The sequence below is a fragment of the Corvus moneduloides genome, chromosome 13 (genome assembly GCF_009650955.1).
Source record: "Corvus moneduloides isolate bCorMon1 chromosome 13, bCorMon1.pri, whole genome shotgun sequence".
Lineage (NCBI taxonomy): Eukaryota > Metazoa > Chordata > Aves > Passeriformes > Corvidae > Corvus > Corvus moneduloides.
Window position 1 is genome coordinate 17,531,476 of NC_045488.1, and position 18,427 is coordinate 17,549,902.

The 18,427-nt window shown below is 42.0% G+C and overlaps 2 protein-coding genes across 4 annotated transcripts; both read left to right on the plus strand.

Annotated features, from left to right (window-relative positions):
- The first annotated feature begins 1,315 nt into the window (after positions 1–1,315).
- HYKK (hydroxylysine kinase) lies at positions 1,316–7,942 on the plus strand. 3 transcript variants are annotated; one of them, XM_032123000.1, is made up of 7 exons: positions 1,316–1,662; positions 1,771–1,850; positions 2,148–2,485; positions 3,258–3,400; positions 5,261–5,444; positions 6,104–6,567; positions 7,860–7,942. In XM_032123000.1, the coding sequence occupies exons 3-6, from the start codon at positions 2,155–2,157 to the stop codon at positions 6,565–6,567; spliced, it is 1,122 nt and encodes a 373-aa protein (XP_031978891.1). In that variant the 5' UTR covers positions 1,316–1,662; positions 1,771–1,850; positions 2,148–2,154; the 3' UTR covers positions 7,860–7,942. The 3 variants fall into 3 exon arrangements, with proteins under 3 accessions (XP_031978891.1, XP_031978889.1, XP_031978890.1); XM_032122998.1 differs by lacking the exons at positions 1,316–1,662; positions 1,771–1,850 and having other exon boundaries at positions 2,131–2,485; XM_032122999.1 differs by lacking the exons at positions 1,316–1,662; positions 1,771–1,850; positions 7,860–7,942 and having other exon boundaries at positions 2,131–2,485; positions 6,104–6,623.
- On the plus strand, positions 7,866–16,101 carry PSMA4 (proteasome 20S subunit alpha 4). Its single transcript, XM_032123001.1, has 8 exons — positions 7,866–7,942; positions 8,157–8,199; positions 8,958–9,120; positions 10,438–10,515; positions 10,745–10,833; positions 11,696–11,826; positions 12,042–12,165; positions 12,598–16,101. Exons 1-8 carry the CDS (start codon positions 7,940–7,942, stop codon positions 12,750–12,752), a joined length of 786 nt encoding a protein of 261 aa, XP_031978892.1. The 5' UTR covers positions 7,866–7,939; the 3' UTR covers positions 12,753–16,101.
- Positions 16,102–18,427: the final 2,326 nt, after the last annotated feature.

Here is an 18,427-nt window from a genome sequence, read left to right on the forward strand (position 1 = left end):
TGGATTAGCTGTGCTCCAGACACCAGTCTGGATGTTATATCAAATGCTTTTTGAATAACTTTTTCTTTCCCTTCTGAAAAATGTCTAATTTAGAATCTAGATGAAATCCTGTATTAAAGCAAGCTGTTGGCCAAGGTTACAGCTGTGACAAGATCCTCAGATTTGGGGATGTCCAACACTAACCTACTTCAACCCTCACTTTCAGCACAGGCATTAGACTGGAGTTCATCTCATGGATGCTAAATTATTCAAGTCTATCTTTCTACAGATAATAAGACAGGCCAAAGTACAACCTTCAACCTCTGCCTTGGCTCATAACCACAGTGGGCTTCCCCCAGCGTAGCAGGCAGACAGGAGAAGCAGAGATAGGTCTTCAGTTTTGGCACTCTAGTCTGCCAACTGAAGCAAGAGTAAAGAGGTCTGCAAAGTGCATTGTAATTTTGTTTGCAGAGAGCAGGAGTACATTTCTGTAACCAACTATGTTAAAGCACAGCAAGAATGCTTCCCCACTGAATCAATTTTGTTCCAATGAGCTAAAGCTTCAGGGCCTCAGAAACCAAGAGAGGGAACCCTAAATATTTTACAGAGCTCTTTTCTTTTTGAAAAAACCTTAATTTTGTGATTTCTAGAGAGAAGAGTTGGTTGATTACTTTTAGTAATATCTGTTCTGAAATTGGAGGGAAAAAAATGTTCCTTGGGGAAATAGTTTCTCTTTTCTAAATTCCCTACTTGCTTAAAATAATGTTTTTAGTTTTGTGTCCATAATATTACAAACAATACTAAAATTTTGTTATAGAAGATTCTTAACTGATTTACCTAAACCCAAGATGCTTTAGGGTGCTGTTGGGGGGGGGGGGGGGGGGGAGGGCGTGTAGAGATGGTTTTGGGTTTTTTTCAGCATGCCTTTCCTAAATTCCTTTTTCTTCAGGTTCCTAATTCTGTCATAGCAGAACGTCAACTATGACAGATTACTTCTTTTTTTCATTCGGAGTTTCAGAAGAGATTTCTATATTAATCTTGAAGTTTGTCATTATTTTCATTAAGTGTAAAGTTTTCTAGGACTGGATCCATTGTCCCAGTCTGATCTCTGAGACAGTCTAAAGGACGTCCTGAGCAAGATGCTTCAGATTTGTTACATATATTTATAGATGTGGTCTTCAGGCTAAGCATTTGGCAGAGATTTTTATCTGGTGTGTTGATAAAAGGGTTTAAACAAAAGAATAAAACGGATGTCTTCCCTCCTGCTCGCTGTGGGCGCAGGGTTTTTTAAGTGTTCTTCTGCCTTTGTGACAGGAAGTCGTAGCTTTCCTTCCCTCTCGTGCTGTTGAAAAACAAAGCCCGTGCCATGGGGCAGCGCTCCCGCGCCGCGGGGAGGCTCCGGCCGGGCTCGGCTGCAGCGCTGGGCCCTCCCTGCCCGCGCTCGGGGTGGGCAAGGGCGGGCGCAGCCCCGCCTTCCGCTGAACACAAGGCGCTCCGGCCGAGAACCGGGCTGGTGGGGGCTGGGCTGGCTGGGCCCCCGGCTGACGGCAGCTTCTGCAGCTCCTCGGCCTCCCCGGGCTGGGCAAAGGTTGGCGCGGCTCCCGCCGAGTCCAAGGGTTGCTCGTCTGGGGAGGCTCGAGATTCCTGCAGCTGGGCGGGCGGGAGACGAGCGAGCGTCTGCAGGTTTGTGCTGCCTTTCTTAGCATAGGAATGTGGAAGGCCGTGACCAAGCGGAAAGATTTAATCTGCTTTAACGTTATGATGTACTAAAGTACTTTTTGCCTTTTGCAGGCACGAATTGAAGACTTCCTGATCAGGGATTCAGCAACTCTGTTCCTTAGGGAGTCATTCCTACCTATCAACAATACCAGGTTAGGCTGCTGCTAGAAATGAGATAATAAAAGCTTGGTTAATAAGCTTTTCATGCCTGCTCTTCTGAACAGACTGAGTGCATCTCTCTAACAGTCTTTCTTTGGAGTGGCTGCAGCCTAAGTAGTTCATAAGCTACGATGTAAGAAACCCGAGCTGGCAAGGGGGGTTGGTTTTCTTTACTTGTTTAATAAATGTGGGAAACTCTTCTCCAGTAGCTGAATGTATTTTTTTGCAGTGATTACTGCTTCTGATGTCAGATTACAGATCAGATCATCCAGCTTTTCTTTTTCTCCTAGAGACACAATGTCTTCTGGAAATGATTGTCAACTCCAGACCTTGACCAAACCAACACTTGGTGAGAAAGAGGCAGCTGAATTGGTTGACAGGGTGTTTGGATTGAAGGTATCTTGGGTCAGGCCACTCCCCAGCTATGATGATCAGAACTTCCATGTGCGTGTCTCAGCTGAAGGTGCTGATGAGTATGTCCTCAAAATCACCAATTCAGAAGACAGCCAGGAGCCTGACCTCATTGAAGCGCAGACCCAGGCCATGATGTTTCTCAGTGCTGAAGGCTTCCCTTCACCTACTCCTTATCTCACAAAAGATGGTAACATAATGTCTCTGGAGTCGGGAGGTGAGCCATTGTGGGCACCTTTGAGAGTGGGCACCTGAGAGCAGGTGCCCACTCTCACCCTTAGCTCGGCAGTAGCTTGCTATATGGCACACCATGTATGTGCTAAAGGGAAACTCTAGGCTTGTGTTTCAATAGTAGGGATATATATCAGGTGACCTGTGTTCCAGCCATAATAGTCCAAACTTAAAATACCAGAAGCAAAGCAACTCAGAGAGAGTAATAATTAACTAGGAAAACACTTCAGTTTAACAAATTGGAGAAAACATTTATCTGATGTCTGTGTCCATGCACAAGAAATGTTAAAAAACGCTTCATTGACTACATGGTGCTCGAAATTATTTGCCTGCAGAGTGGTGTAAAATACAGTTCTAGCCCATCTCTGAAGCCAGAGTAAATTGCTTTAAGTGTTTGGAAGAAAAATTGTGTTGGCATTTAGCTTTTACTGTCACTGTAACTTCCATACAACATTTGGGATTCCTGAGACCTGTTCTGCTGCAAAACTTTACGTGGGTGTGCGCGGGCACTGTAGGAACCCTGCCTAGTGCTGAGTTGGGTCCAAGCACAAGAACTAAAGATCCAGCATAGATTTTGTAAGTGTGTTAAGATTTGTACATTATTATACAACATTCTGGTAAATCAAATCTTTGCATGAAATCTGTTTTATGAGCTACATCTGACAACTTCTATACTGGGATAAACGTTTTTTGCCTCTTGCATTAATTAATACTCAATAGCACATATCGGAGTGACTGACTGCATGTGTCCTTGTCAGATACTAGACCTGGGAGCAAGAAGTACATGGTCAGACTGCTGACTTACCTGCCAGGTACACCAGTAGCAAAAATTGCTACCAGTGCTCAGATTCTGTATGAGATCGGGAAGTTCGCTGCCAGGGTGGATAAAGTGCTCTCAGAGGTGAGTTCTCATGCTTCAGCCTCAGACTTCTCTCTTAATCAATGTCTCTTCAGTATTCGCTCACGTGCTTGCTGCCTGCTTTTCTGGCCTGCACAATGTAAGTTGGTGACTGCAGATGTCAGTTTGATTCATGGCTCAGGTGCCAGCCTCCGAGCTGGCTGCTACTTAAAGCCTTTCTCCAAGTACATGGCAAGTGACTTGGTACTGATGATCCTTCTGCAATGCATTTTTGTACCACAGAGAGATAAGGAGTTCTTTTTACTTATGCAAAGCTCACCTGTTAGTGTTTCAAACCTGGCAAATAGAGGAGAATGAACCCTAGGGATCTTGTATTAGAAGAATGCCAAGCTTGTTTTAAAGGATTTTTGCATAGTGCACAGCTGGCTGATCTATTACTTTGAATTCCTTTTGACTTGTTGACTTTCTCCTCATCATTAGCAATGTGACCATTTCACATTGGTAGCAGCTGGTACCCTCCCTACAGTGCCAGCTGTGCCAACAAACAGGGATCTGTGACACTTCTCATTTGCATTGCTTCCACTTAAATAGTTTTAGTGCAAAATAAGTTCTGTCTTTACTCTGTAGTTATACGGGACAATAAGGCTGATCAATCAGCCAGTAATTAAGTTTGATTCATGAAAGAACTCACATTATTTATTAACCTTTCATTAACCTTTTCTTCTCATGTTCTGGCTACCAGCTTCAGACAGTTATGAAATGTGAATTGCCAGTTTTACTAACCATATTCTTAAATTACAGGAGCATTTTTCAGTTGGGGAAGATAACTTACTGTTGCCTTCTTACACACTGGTCACACTCTTATAATTAAAATAAGTCTCAAAATATGCCTGTGACTCGTCCTGCCAAGGAGGAAGTAGTTAATGAGAAGCAATTCTGATGGAAAAGGCTCTTTATTCCCTTAACATATGGATTATCATCCACCAAGGTGGTTTAGGCTCAATCTTGTTCTTCACCTGTTCATACGCTGTCCACTTTTGACTACCATTTAGTGATCTTTAAGAGCCTTAATTACAAGCATAGTTTTTGGGTTTTTTCTTAAAAGGAAGCCAGCTACTCTTGTGGGAAGCTTTTTTTTATTTGCCCTATGCACTGATCAAATCTGGCCCAGAGGTAACCTTAATAAGCATCTGAGGAGTCCAAGATAAGCATGGGATGTGCAGTGGGAGAGATGCTTTTCCCCTCTGAATGTCACTTTCCAAACCATCTCTTCCATTTGCTAGTGAGAGAAAGGTCAAGGACCTTGTTTGTTTAAAGTAGCGAGACCTGGATGTACAAAGGCAAATTTCCATAAGAATAAAGCCATGGTCAGTGTCTCCATAAACTACTGTGCTCAGGATTTTTCACACACCAGCTGTTCCTAAGGCTTGTCCCCCAAAGGTCTCACCTTTAAAAGCACAGAGTATGCCTGTTCCCAGCACACTGGCAGGTTTTCTGTCTCTGGTGCTCCCACAGCTTTCTGCAGCACCAGCTGTGCAGGCTGAGCTCTGCCAGAGGGGGACTCTGACCTTGGCAGAGGCTCAAAGTTGCCACATAATGTCACCCTATGGACAGTCAACAGCAATTTTAGATTATTGAAGTGACAAATTACTTAAGATAACCTTTGTACCTAAAACATGGGGAAAAAGCCATTCAAGCTGTATGTAGATACTAAGATGCTTGCCTTAATCATTCTTCAGGTTATTTTTTACTCTTTACTATTAAAGCAATAGTCCAAGTCATAGTGTTTCTCAGTCTTATTAGAAACCTGTTATAATTAATAGGGGTTTTGAATCAAGCCCTTTAATCATGAAGTCAGCATTTTTTTCTTACGGCCTACATTATTGTGTGCTTTTTCCAAAGAAATTCCAGCACCCATCAGTCAAAAGTCTGCATCGAGGTCAGTTCATTTGGAACCTGGCAAATGTTCCTCTTCTAGATCAGTACATTTATGCCTTGGGCCAGAACAAATACCGTGCAGTGGTGGAGCAAGTTATTGAGCAGTTTAAAGGCAAAGTAATACCCAAGCTAAGCAGTTTCCGAGCCTGTGAGTATTTTATTCTTATTGTAATTATGTTGTACTGAGACACAGAAATTTCTTACAGGAGTTTAGGTCTGTGGAAAAGGAAAACAAAAATGGCAAACAAAGTATATCTCTTTTCCCTAGCTTAGACTTGGACAAATATTGTGCTGAATGTGCACAGCACAGAGTAAGCCAAGAGGAATGTTCCGTCTAGTCAGGATCAATTCTTTGTTTCTGATGAGTTTGCTCCCACTTAAGGCTATGATTTTCATGCTGTTATATCAGCTTTCTAAATACATATGGAATACAGTACTACTGTAAAAAAGGCCCATATAAGTACTTAATCATATTTTTGGAATTCAATTGACATTGATACTGATGATGATGATGTGACAGTTCTACAGTTGGAAACTACTATTGTGCATTTGCAAACATGTAGTGTATTGCAGGTCACACCAGCCTGGAGTGAGATCTTGTAACACTCCCTCTTACCCATTGCTGTCAGTCATCTGGCAGTGCAGTGGAGGTTCATGGGAAGCAGTAAAGGTGTGAAAGGCAGCACTTGATGCTGCAAGGGACTAGTGTGGTTTTGTACTCGAGTGTTAGTTTGATGTGCATCTTCTCAAAGCTGTTTCAGCTGTTTAATAATTATTAAATACTTTTTCTATTTCTTCTGTGTTTAGGTATCAATCACGGCGACCTTAATGACCACAACATTCTAGTAGACTCTAGTTCTGCTTCCCTGGAGAATCCCCAGTACAGAGTGTCTGGCATCCTGGACTTCAGTGACATGAGTTATGGGTATTACGTGTTTGAGGTTGCGATAGCCATCATGTACATGATGATTGAGAGCCCAGACCCTCTGAGCGTTGGGGGACATGTTCTCGCAGGGTTTGAGAGTGTTGTGCCACTCACTATCCAGGAGAGAGGTGCCCTCTTCCTCCTGGTGAGCGGGAGGTTTGCACAGTCCCTCGTCATTGCTGCCCACACGGCTCTGCTGTACCCGGAAAACAAGGAGTACCTCACAATCACAGCCAAAACTGGTTGGAAACATTTGATGACAATGTTCGAAGTGGGCCAGGAAGCTGTGGAGAAGACGTGGTTTGAGACTGCCCAGGCGTACATGCACCACGCACCTGCCCCGTAGGTCCGTGGCCACTGAGGTGCTGAGGGTGACACTGGACTGAATAAAGGCAATAAAGGCAGCGCTGCCCGGGCTGAATGGGGCGCGTCCCCCGCGCTGTTTCCGCGGGCAGGGGCCGGGCCAGGCTCGTCCCCCTGGCAGAGAAGCGGGAGAGGAAGCCATTACCGCCCTCACGGCGGGCACTGGGGCGTGGCCGTTACGCGCCCTCACGCCGGGGGTGTGGTGTGACCCTTACCTGCCCTCACAGGGCGGGAGCAGGGCTGTTACTCGCCCTCACGCCGGGGGTGTGGTGTGACCACTACCTGCCCTCACAGGGCGGGAGCAGGGCTGTTACTCGCCCTCACACCGGGGGTGTGGTGTGACCCTTACCTGCCCTCACACGGCGGGAGCAGGGCTGTTACTCGCCCTCACACCGGGGGTGTGGTGTGACCCTTACCTGCCCTCACAGGGCGGGAGCAGGGCTGTTACTCGCCCTCACACCGGGGGTGTGGTGTGACCCTTACCTGCCCTCACACGGCGGGAGCAGGGCTGTTACTCGCCCTCACACCGGGGGTGTGGTGTGACCCTTACCTGCCCTCACAGGGCGGGAGCAGGGCTGTTACTCGCCCTCACACCGGGGGTGTGGTGTGACCACTACCTGCCCTCACACCGGGGGTGTGGTGTGACCCTTACCTGCCCTCACAGGGCGGGAGCAGGGCTGTTACTCGCCCTCACACCGGGGGTGTGGTGTGACCACTGCCTGCCTTCACACCGGGGGTGTGGTGTGACCACTACCTGCCCTCACAGGTCCGGGGGAGCCGTTTCCCGCTCCTTTCGGGGGAGCGCGGGCACGCGCACGTCACGCAGCGGACGATGCGCGCCAGCCCCGCCCCGCGGCGAGAGGGACGGGCGCAAGCCCCGCCCCGCGGCGAGAGGGACGGGCGCAAGCCCCGCCCCAGGCCGGCACGCAGCACCGCGCAGGCGCGGCGGCCATTTCCGGCGCGGCGGTGAAGGTTCGGGCGCGGCCGCAGCGCCCGGTTCTTGCCCGCCGGCCGGGCCTCGGCCCCTCCCCCGCCCGGCCTATCGGTTCCTTCCGGCCCGCCGTGAGTGAGGACGGGCGGCGGGTGGGCGATGGGGCGCGGACGCGTCTCTGCGCGGTGCGGAAGGCGGCGCGGCCCTCGCACTCCGCCGCGCTGAGGATGACTGTGCAGTGCGGGCGCGGGAGGCGGGCGGCAGCGCCCCCTGAGGCTGTGCCGGGGTGCGCTCGGTGCCGGCTCCCGGGGTTCCCGGTTCACGTGCCCTGTGCTCTCTTGCAGACCCAGTGCCGGTTCCCGTGCCGGTTCCCGTGCCCTCCTGCCGGCCCGCTGCTCTCTGCCCGCGGCGCGTCCCCGGCACCATGGTGAGTGACCCGCCTTCCCAGGGGCTTTGCTGAGCCGCGGGTCCTGCCGAGTCACGGCCCGGGCGGGGGCGGCGGGCGGCGGTCACACTGCAGGGGCTGGGCTGCGGGCATCACTGACCAGCCTGGTCACCGAGTGGGTGGGTCTGTTATACAGGGGCTTTCGAGCGTTGGTGACGGGAGACTGGTGATACTTACTGAGCTATTCGTTTTACAGTCTCGAAGATATGACTCCAGAACTACCATATTTTCTCCGGAAGGTATTTTTTAACCCGACACTTTTAAGTAAATTCTGACTGTTCTATCCATCTTCTCAAAACTATCAAAACACTTGCACAAAGGGTGGTTTGAAGCATGTTTCTGTCTGAATATAAGTTACAGAAATCATATTTACCCACACCCAGTTCTGTAGGAACAACAAGGGTCCAAAGTGGGCACTTTCAAATTCGTTCTAATTGAAGCAATAATGAGACCGTGTACCATTAATAATATCACCTGCCATGTTTTTGAAATAACCATTTATCTTTTGTTTGAGTATGGTTATGAGTATGGGTTATGAGTATGGTCCCCTGAGAATGGATAATAACCTGCTGGTGCAATCACACCTCTCCTTGTTACTCTTGCACATGCTGAAACAAGTACGTACAAACCATGTTTTCTTACTTCTTAGATGGGATAAACTCAAGAAGTCCAATATTAAATATTTTCTTTGTTTATTGAAAATTTGTCTTGGCTCATTTTACTGCAGCGGAGAGCTCTTTAAATTTTTTCTTTTTTCTTTTTTTTTTAATAGAAAGGGTTTTTCTCCCCAGTGGCCATGTCCAGTATTACCTTATTTTCCTTCTCTGACTCCCTCCTTTTCAGCCAGTTAATTTTCTATTGACTGGTAACACACTGAAGAAGTAAGAGTAGACGGTACAATGAGCACTTGTCAGATTCTTGTAATTTTAAGTCACCTTGTGTAGTTGGTCTTGTTCAGTGTCATTTTTTGATGATAGGAATTTCAATCCTTTCCCAGGTCGCCTGTACCAGGTTGAATATGCAATGGAAGCCATCGGGCATGCAGGCACTTGCCTGGGAATTCTAGCAAATGATGGAGTTCTGCTGGCAGCAGAGAGGCGCAACATTCACAAGCTTCTTGATGAAGTGTTTTTCTCAGAGAAAATATACAAACTTAATGAGTAAGTTGAAATGATGGTTAAATGTCCAGTGATGTTATTAGCCACAAAGCACTGATTAGCACGTAACCTGGTCTTATTTTATTTGAACTGTTAATAATCTTTTTGTTTGGCGTTTTAGACAAGTAGGACTATTTCGTCATTGTTCACTTCAGTAGTTCTTCTAAAGTAGAAGTATTGCTGGTTTGTTTTTTTATCTCTAGGAGAATTTTCTAGGTGGAATAGCTTGTTTGTTGGTACTACACGATACAAAGTAATGGTATTTTAGCATTTAAGAAAACTGGGAAATACCAGTTTTACAAAATGCCATTGGGAGGCAGAATAAAGAATGCCCACAAAAATTACCATGCTATTTCAGCTCACCTTCTATGTCTCTGTTTTTCTTTGGTGACTCAAAAAGAACAAGATAACTGGGTAAAACATGCCTTAGGCTTCTTTGCCATAATTGTTGCAGAGATAAAATGTCTTTCTATTACCATTTCCTTTCTAGCTCCTGGAAGTTAAATTTGTGATGTCAGAGCAAGGAGTTTTATGGATTGTGCTTTCTTGTAGCAAGGGAGGTAGAGCTTCATCCTTGACAAAAGCTGCACATGAAACACAAATAGTTTTCCATCCTGTCAGCTTCCTATTCCACACTGATCTTGAAAGCATCTAGAATGGCAGGAAGAAGTGCTGGATTTTCAAGGAGGCAGTGTAATAGCACACTGGAGCAGTCACCTAAAACAGCCCTTCCATCTTTTGGAAAATTCGTAATTTCACGAATCCTTTTTGTGTAGTGAAAGCTTTGTAGCATATCAGATTGAGCTAAAGAGATTCTAAATTAAGAGCTAACAAAACAATCAAACATTGAAGTGCTTATTTTTCTTAGGGTCCTATCAAGACCACTAAGTTTCAGTTACACAGATGCCATGTGTTAGCCAGCAACTCCCACTGAAGGCCTGTCACATCTGTGTGGCTCCTTTGGTGTTGTGGTGTGCTGTGTCAGGTGGCCTCCTGAGAGGCACCTGTATGTGCCTAATAGCTCTTGTAAAGCCACTCAGAATTTAATCATCCTTGGCACAACCCTCTTCTCAGAACTGTATGTATAACTAATATACTGACTCGCTGACTTTTGCTGTCCACCTTTGCTTTTAGCAAAAGGTTACGGATATTTCTGGTGTACCCTAAAGGCAGGAGCTGATTAACCTGTTTTGTATGGCAGCTGTGTAGTTTTATCAGAAAAGCCCGACAGTAGGTGCTCTGCTTGAATCCCTGTATAAAGACCTGACTGTTGGTTGGAGATTGACAGGAATTCAGTTAATTTGTATGCTTTTCTTGCAGGGATATGGCTTGCAGTGTTGCAGGAATAACTTCAGATGCCAATGTTCTAACAAATGAGCTGAGACTGATTGCACAGAGGTAGGTCTGCTGACAGCTAACATGGTTTCACTTGCCTGTGCTGTCACATTCCGCTCTCTTTATGCATTTGATCAGAATGAACATGCATTAGTAGATCAGAAGTAGATTGAAATAGAACAGCTAGATCAAAGAGGCTTTAACTTAGGAACTTGTTTCCTCTTAAATGTGATACAGGATATGGTCAGCAAAACAAGTTTTGAAACCTGGTATTTTTCTTCTTTGATATTAGGTATTTGTTACAGTATCAAGAGCCCATTCCTTGTGAACAACTAGTAACAGCACTGTGTGATATCAAGCAGGCTTATACACAGTTTGGAGGTAATGAAGTGTGATGAATCATTGTGTTACTAAATGTCTCAAGAACAATTCTCTTACATAATATGAAGGATCTAAGTCTGTGGACAGTCCTAGTGAATTCTGTTTAAAAAGTTATGCTTAGAAAAAAATAATTTAAGAGGGGAATGGGTAGTCATGGTTACTGTTTTTTGCTGCTGAGGCTTCTACTTTTTATTGCTCGGGAAATTGATGGCTGAGATGCTGGGCCATTGCATAGAATGCTTTGACTGCTCTTCCATTTAATGAATACCTTCAAAAGACCAGCAGAGAATTGTTTAGGCAACCTTTCAACATTTTGGGCCTATCCAGCATAATGGCACAATGAATCAAAAGCAAGGCTGTATGCAGTGATATCAATATTGTACACTTAAAAAAAAATACTATTTCTGTGGCTCAAGCAACATATTAGAAAATGATATTGTAAGTAGTGTTCCTTAGTATGTGAACTGATGATTCTGTTGTTTTACATATATGTAGTGGGAGAGAATTTTAACTACCTTTTTAACTACCTGGCTTTTGACACTGCTAAGTTAAATGCTTTAACAGCTAAGCTACATACTTGAAATACTAAATTGTGATTTGAAGTCCTGAGATGATAAATTACAATTTGTGGAGACACAAATGAGCTGCTCTTAAGGTTAAATGGAATAAACCTCCGCTGCCTCCCACCCCGTGACTTAGAAAGAAATGCTGGCGTGCTTATCTCAAGCAACAGAAGTGCAGAACTCTCTGTTAAATCCTAGTTCACAGGAATAGATTGAAAAACGAAATCAAAGAAAGTAATTGTCACTCACGACCAATCTTGTTACTATATTTAGGTTGCTAATAGCCTTCTTTTCAACAGGAAAACGTCCTTTTGGTGTTTCATTGCTCTACATTGGCTGGGATAAGCATTACGGATTTCAGCTGTATCAAAGTGATCCTAGTGGAAATTATGGAGGGTGGAAAGCCACATGCATTGGGAATAACAGTGCTGTAAGTTCTGGGTGTTTTCTTCTCAAAAAGACAAGTTAAAAAGTGTAAATTGTACTGTATTAATTAAGCTGAATTGTTGATTATTAGTGCAGGAGAGATTTATAGGTAATTGTAGAAATGCTGCTGTTAACTCATGTGTTAGTATTATCTGGCAGAACCCCAACTGTTTGGTTGATTGCCCAAAGACACCATTTTAATTTCTGTGACATTTACAGGCAGCTGTGTCAATGCTGAAGCAAGACTACAAAGAAGGGGAAATGACCTTAAAGACTGCCCTGGCATTGGCCATTAAGGTTCTAAACAAAACCATGGATGTCAGCAAGCTCTCTGCTGAGAAAGGTGAGCGTTCGCTGATGGGACGGCACCCTCTGCTTAAACAAAGGGAACAGTGAGTGCACATATTCCAGATGTGGCTCCTGGAGTTTTAGTTGTCACAAAAAAACCCATTTTTAGAAGACGCAGCAGTTCTCAGCCTTAGCCTAAGAGGCATTCAGATAGCTTAGTCCAGGATGATCCCTGTTGGCCAGCTGCAGAGGTGAGGCTGCAGTTTGGGGATTGAAATGCCTGTGTGTCTGGGAGCAGAACCCCTGAGAGGAGCTACCCTGCTGCTGTGTTCTGCTGCAGGAGGGGACTGCAGGTGGCTGCCTCCAGCCAGGCTGCTTGGCAGAGGGAGGATTGGAGCCTTCTGCCTCACTGTCACTTGTAATCTCAAACCTTGCCCTGCTGATGATTGCTCTGCCTAAATGCTGCTGTCTGTTCCATGTGTTTCAGTTGAAATTGCAACACTGACAAGAGAGAACGGAAAGACAGTAATAAGGGTTCTGAAGCAAAAGGAGGTGGAACAATTGATAAAACAACATGAGGAGGAGGAAGCAAAAGCTGAACGTGAAAAGAAGGAGAAAGAACAAAAAGAGAAGGATAAATAGTATATGAAATCAAGTGTTCTCTAGATAATAAAGGACCTGCTTCAGCAAAAGATAATCTGGATTTCTGTTCTGTAGAAGCCTACAACCTACAACTATGCCATGGAGGACCCAGAATTAGTTTTGATGAACCAGGTCCTTAGTCATCATTTAGATAATTAGTTTACTGCTCCTTACATTGACCAATAATTGCTTTAATTCTTGAACACTCTTTCTTTCATCTTCTATTTTTTATTATGGAATAAAATTTAAGAAGAATAGTGATGAGTGTCTTTATTTCCTCAGTAATGCCTGGATATGCACAATCTTGAGGAATTTAATTGCTTTAAACCATTAAAACAAGGTATATGCTAGTTGGTAAAGAACAAATATGGTGTTAGAATTGTTAGAATTTCATGTGTATGTGTGGGTTTTCCTTTTAAGGTAGTGAAAAGAGCTCCTAAGTTTGAAAAGTCATTTCACAAATACGGAATTAAAGTGTGCTGGCATGCCAAGTTTTAGTTTTGGCCTATTTTGTTCTATAGCAGGCTCTGTCAAACTGATGGTCTTGCAAGCAGTAGTGTTTTAAAAATGCCCTGTAGCAAATGTGTTCAGTTTATCATAGCCTTCACAAGTGCATGTGTTTTCTAAGGAATTAATCATACAACACTAGTTATATTCACACAAACTAGAAAGACATTTTACAAAGGCCACGTGAAAATGTTTTATCTTGTCAAAATACAAATAGGTAAGTAAAATAGTGCATGATTTTAGACCATGTTGACTATTTCACATTTTATCCTGAAAGGAAATTGAGATGTTTTATATTTAGTGTAGTGTTGCTGATACTTCCCCAGTGAATCTGGTTCCTTTCTCTGATGCACCAGTCAAGAAAACTAATCAGTTAACCACCAAGAAATCATAATTGTGTATGAATTGGAAATTATAGTAGTTTTTGTCCAGCTTGCCCCTATACTGAATGCAAAACAGTATGATTGTCAGATTAGCAAAAATCTCTTTCTGAAAAAAAAATCATCTGAAGTGAACAAAAGAAATGAAAACAAGTTACTGAAAATTACTGTGCACCCATGCAGATACCAAAAGCAAAGTGAAAAGCCTGAGTGACATGCTTAAATGTGAGGTCTTGCTGAATTTCAAACTATGACAGTGGTGATCCAGCCCATTTGTGCCCACCCTGGATTGTATTGATCTTGTAGGTTGGTTGGTTTGGTTTGGTTTTCTTACCCCAAAGGATACCTGATGTATACAGGATTTAATATGACTATTTAAAGAAACTGAGTGACTCTAAACAGTGTTTTGTTGGTTTTAATCCATCTCAGACATTTTTGACTAAAATGTACTTTGTCAACATGGCCAGAAATGACCCTTTCTCTTGACTAAACCCATTTTTGAGTTCACTGCTGAAGAGTCACTGTTGAGAACAGAGGGAAGGAATCTGACTGGAGATGTCTGTGCTGCAGCTTGTGTAGTTGTCCTGCACTCACTCTGGCAGCCTCTGTACAGAGAGGGAGGCTGTGGGTTCTTTGCAGGACCTGCTTGGTCATTATCTAAGTCTTGGTGCAGACCAATTGCTTTAGTCTTTTGCACTGAACTTAGACAGCACTTTGTTAATACTCAAATTTTATAGCTAATGAAAGTTCAACTGACTTTAATTAACTTACACCTTGTGCAACAGTAGGTCTTCCAAATAACAACATAGGAATGGTATTTTGTGTAACAAGTCCTGAATAGTTGCAGACAACATGCAATGGGTAATATTTAATCTCCATTATAAAGGATTGTATAAATACCTCAAGCTCCATTTTTATGTAGAAATCCAGTGCTCAATCTTTCTATTTTTTGATACCATGAATGCAATATATCAGCATCTTTTGCAGATTTCTGGATGATGGTTATACAGGTATTTGGAATATGCTCTAAAAGCAGCAATCCCAAAATGGAGTTTCTTCTCACTTTTCAAAGATTACTTGCAACAATAAGTGATAGATTCCAGCAATGCTTTCTGTCTTCTAGGAAACTTAAGAGCATCTGAACTTGTGTTCATCAATGTATATAGTCCATAAAAGGCAGTTCGTTTAGTGTAGTAGTGTAAGTATTATCAGATAGCTTAGAATATAGACTTACTAAAATATTTTTCTTAAATGCATCTTTTTCTAACAAAATGGGGATAACTCATATATGCATATCTTGGTTTAAAGAATTAACAATACCATTTCTTTGCCAAATATGGCACCATTTGCTGGTAAAGGAGAACTTTTTTAGATACTGTCATAATAAAAAGTTGGAATGACTTTAATATTCTGAACTGTACTGCATAATGTATTGAAGCATTGTGATAAATTTTAAAAGATTATTTATTTAAAGGTTTTGTTTGCACAAAGTGGAAGTATTGTCTAATACTTTATGAGTATAATCTTTGAACAGTAATTACCAATTTAATTTTAAAAACTATCATCTCTCCTGAGTGCCATTAATAGCTGATTGTGAGCTGAGCCTCAGTACTGCCTTGGAATAGGCAAGTAACTCTAGCTGGCAGTCATGTCCAAGATGTACAGCCAAGTTCTCCGAACCTAAATTTAATTTGTGATTCTTTTCTGCATTTGAGCCTAGGGCAGTAAGCAGATGCTGGAGATCTTTCATGATTAGAATCTTCCTGAGCCATCCGGACACTAATGCAAGTTCCTTACCTGTTCCTCCTGGAAATAAGAGCAGTATTTGACTGCATTGGCCTACTGTGTTGATTCTGGCTTTGTGTGTTTAAAAAAAAAAAAAAAAAAATCACCACCAACTGTGCCTTTTCTGGGAGTGGTTTGGGGATAAGTCGTAAGAACAGAAAAAATGATTCTGGCGATACATTTGAGGTATCTTTGCTAATCAAAATGATCTTCCTGTTCTTTGTATGTTTTTTTGGTGTACGTAGTGTTTACATAGAGTTTACAGTGTATTACATAAGTATTTAAAATATTTAGCTATTGCTGTGGATTTAATGTTATTTTAAAACAAGAACTTCATGTGGTGCTGTGGAAGGTGACAGATTTTTCAAATTAGGTAAAAAGTATTTACTTAAAATTGTTTGCATAATATGATGTTTGTAAGCTTAAAAAACTGGATAGCTTATATCTCACTTGAGTGCATGATAGAACTTGTTAGGGCAAGTATGCAAATATTCACAAATAGATTGTCCTAAGGAATTGTAATGTGGTTTGTTATTCTAAGTAGTTTAGAGATAATGAAACTACCGCTTCTCCAGTAATTACCTGTGCTGTCTCTTGCATCTGTCAGTGTTTAAAAATAGTTAGCTTGTTTTCTAGGTGACTGTATTCTGTTCAAATAAAGTCAAATTAACTTCCAAGACTGCTTGTTATATGACCTCTTTTAGGTATGCTTTCCTCTTCATCCAAATATTTTACTTGTCAGATACAAAAGCACCCAAACTAAGATGAAAAACAAAAGACTACCAATGTTAAATTTGGCAGCTACTTCTGTTTTTTTATGGATTTCCAAGGTAATTATTTATTCTTTCTGTTCATAACCTTAAAATTAGGGATGATACTTCTCCACTGTGTTGTGAAAATGAATATAATGATTGAAAGATGTCAATGGTTTTAGAAGCCACAGGACTGTATGTGATACATAGGTAACACAGATAAGTATACAAGACATGTAAGGCAAGAAGTTGGTGCACTCAAATACTTCATACATGAGAGAAATCACCTCGTTTCAGACTGGATGAGATTCTAAGACTTATTTAAATGTCTTTCATTTTCTTTAAAGTAGTTTCCATTACAGTTCTTCTGTAGTAAAAATTGTCCTCATTTTCAAGTTTTAATTGCAGTTATTTCTACTACAATATGAAAACCCGCTAAAGTTACTGGATCTAAGAGTACCCTTCACTGGCTTTAATCTGGAGAAAATTCAGCTTCACAAAGTTTTTAGAATCCTTCTTATTTTACAAATAGAACTGAGCAGCTGGCTATTTTTATCTGTGTTTAATTTGGCATTTGGCTTTCCGGTTAAAATACTCTTCAGTGCACAGTAAAAGCTGCCATCAGCCAATTTATTGGAGATTCTCAGAGCATACTTTAGCGGGGACCTTCAGATGTCACCTCCTGCTGACAAGGGCCCTTTGAAAGACAGCATTACTCATGTAATTGTTTAGGCTTTCGCTTAATGATAAATATTAAACTTAACATGCTGCTGATATTATTAACATTTTGCTCCAAGTTCAAAGCAGCAGGAAAAAAAGCTACTTATTTATAACTACTGTTTTCTAAAACAGTAGTAATACAACATAATTAATGTGTGCCAGATGATGCTACATAAAATATTTAGCAAAATGTTAGGCATGTAACCCAGACAGTTTAATCCTTTTATATCTTACAGCATCTGTTTTGCCTAGTTAGGACCCAGCTGCACACAAATCCACAGTTATGTAATAAAACCAGTTTCCTATGTCCTGCACGTTCTAGTGGCAGCTATGTTCAACATTGGTAGTGGCACATTATGGCTCTAAAATGCATCTACTGCAGTGCTCAGAAATACAGATCTTACCTGATAACCTCATGTTAGGAACACCAGGTGCAGCGCAGCAGTGAACCAGCTTCCATCAAAAACTACAGAGTTGCAATTTCAGTACAAATATTGCCCAGTAATTCTTGAAGCACTCAGAAAACATCAGAACTACAGTTCACATAAAGAAAAAAAAACAAAAACCTGGGGCTTTATGCCCTGTTTTAGGCTAAAATACATTTTTCATTTACTACACAATCTTAGGTTGACCACTGCATGTACACTGAGCATTTCAAAATAAGAGTCATGCTGCATCCTTTACACAAATATTTTGATTGTGGAAGATACGGCATATACAAGTGGATTCTCAATATATAAAATGACCATATTTACTGCAGAGCATTCAAATCAATACATCCTGTCACTACAAATATGCTGGAAGAAACTCCTGTGTAAGCACCCTTTTTTTGTGTGCTTGTACAGACTGCATTATGTCTTGCACAGACATGCATAACCCAAACATGGCTGCAGAAAAAGAAAATACAGAAAAACATTAGTTTAAAAATTAAGAAAGGGGTTGAAATGCTCCAGTATCCTGTTTTAGTCATTGAAAAGAATCACCATTTGCACTGAGAGATGCACTGTTTTTCTGTAAAATGAACAATTGGTATGAAAGAATTTTGACAATTGACAACATGATTAATGAAATTGCTATTCGGGTAATGCTCATTTTAGAAAGGTATAAAGTTGATAAAATTATTTGAGTTAAGTAAGGACCATTTTCCTGAGGAATCCAGTATCTTGCACTTTTCATGTAGAAGATTATTAACACGGTAAAGTCATTTAGCCCTTCTTTCCACGTCTTTTCTCTCTATAAAACATTAAACACTATCTTAGATGTAAAAAATGCATTAATGCCAGCTGCTTCTATTTTTTTTTGTGGCAACGTGTACACTGTACATTTCCATTAGGATGATTTAGGAAAAATCACTGATTAAATTTCACAGTTTGTGTGTTGAAAGTTGTCTTTTGTAACAGATTTTGTTTACCTGATATAGAAAAAAGTGGTATTTTGTACAGAGTATTTATTATATATGTTGTATATCTATAATATACCTAAAGATGTGGAAATATCCTAGGTCTTTTTAGCTTGCATCAGTTTATCTATT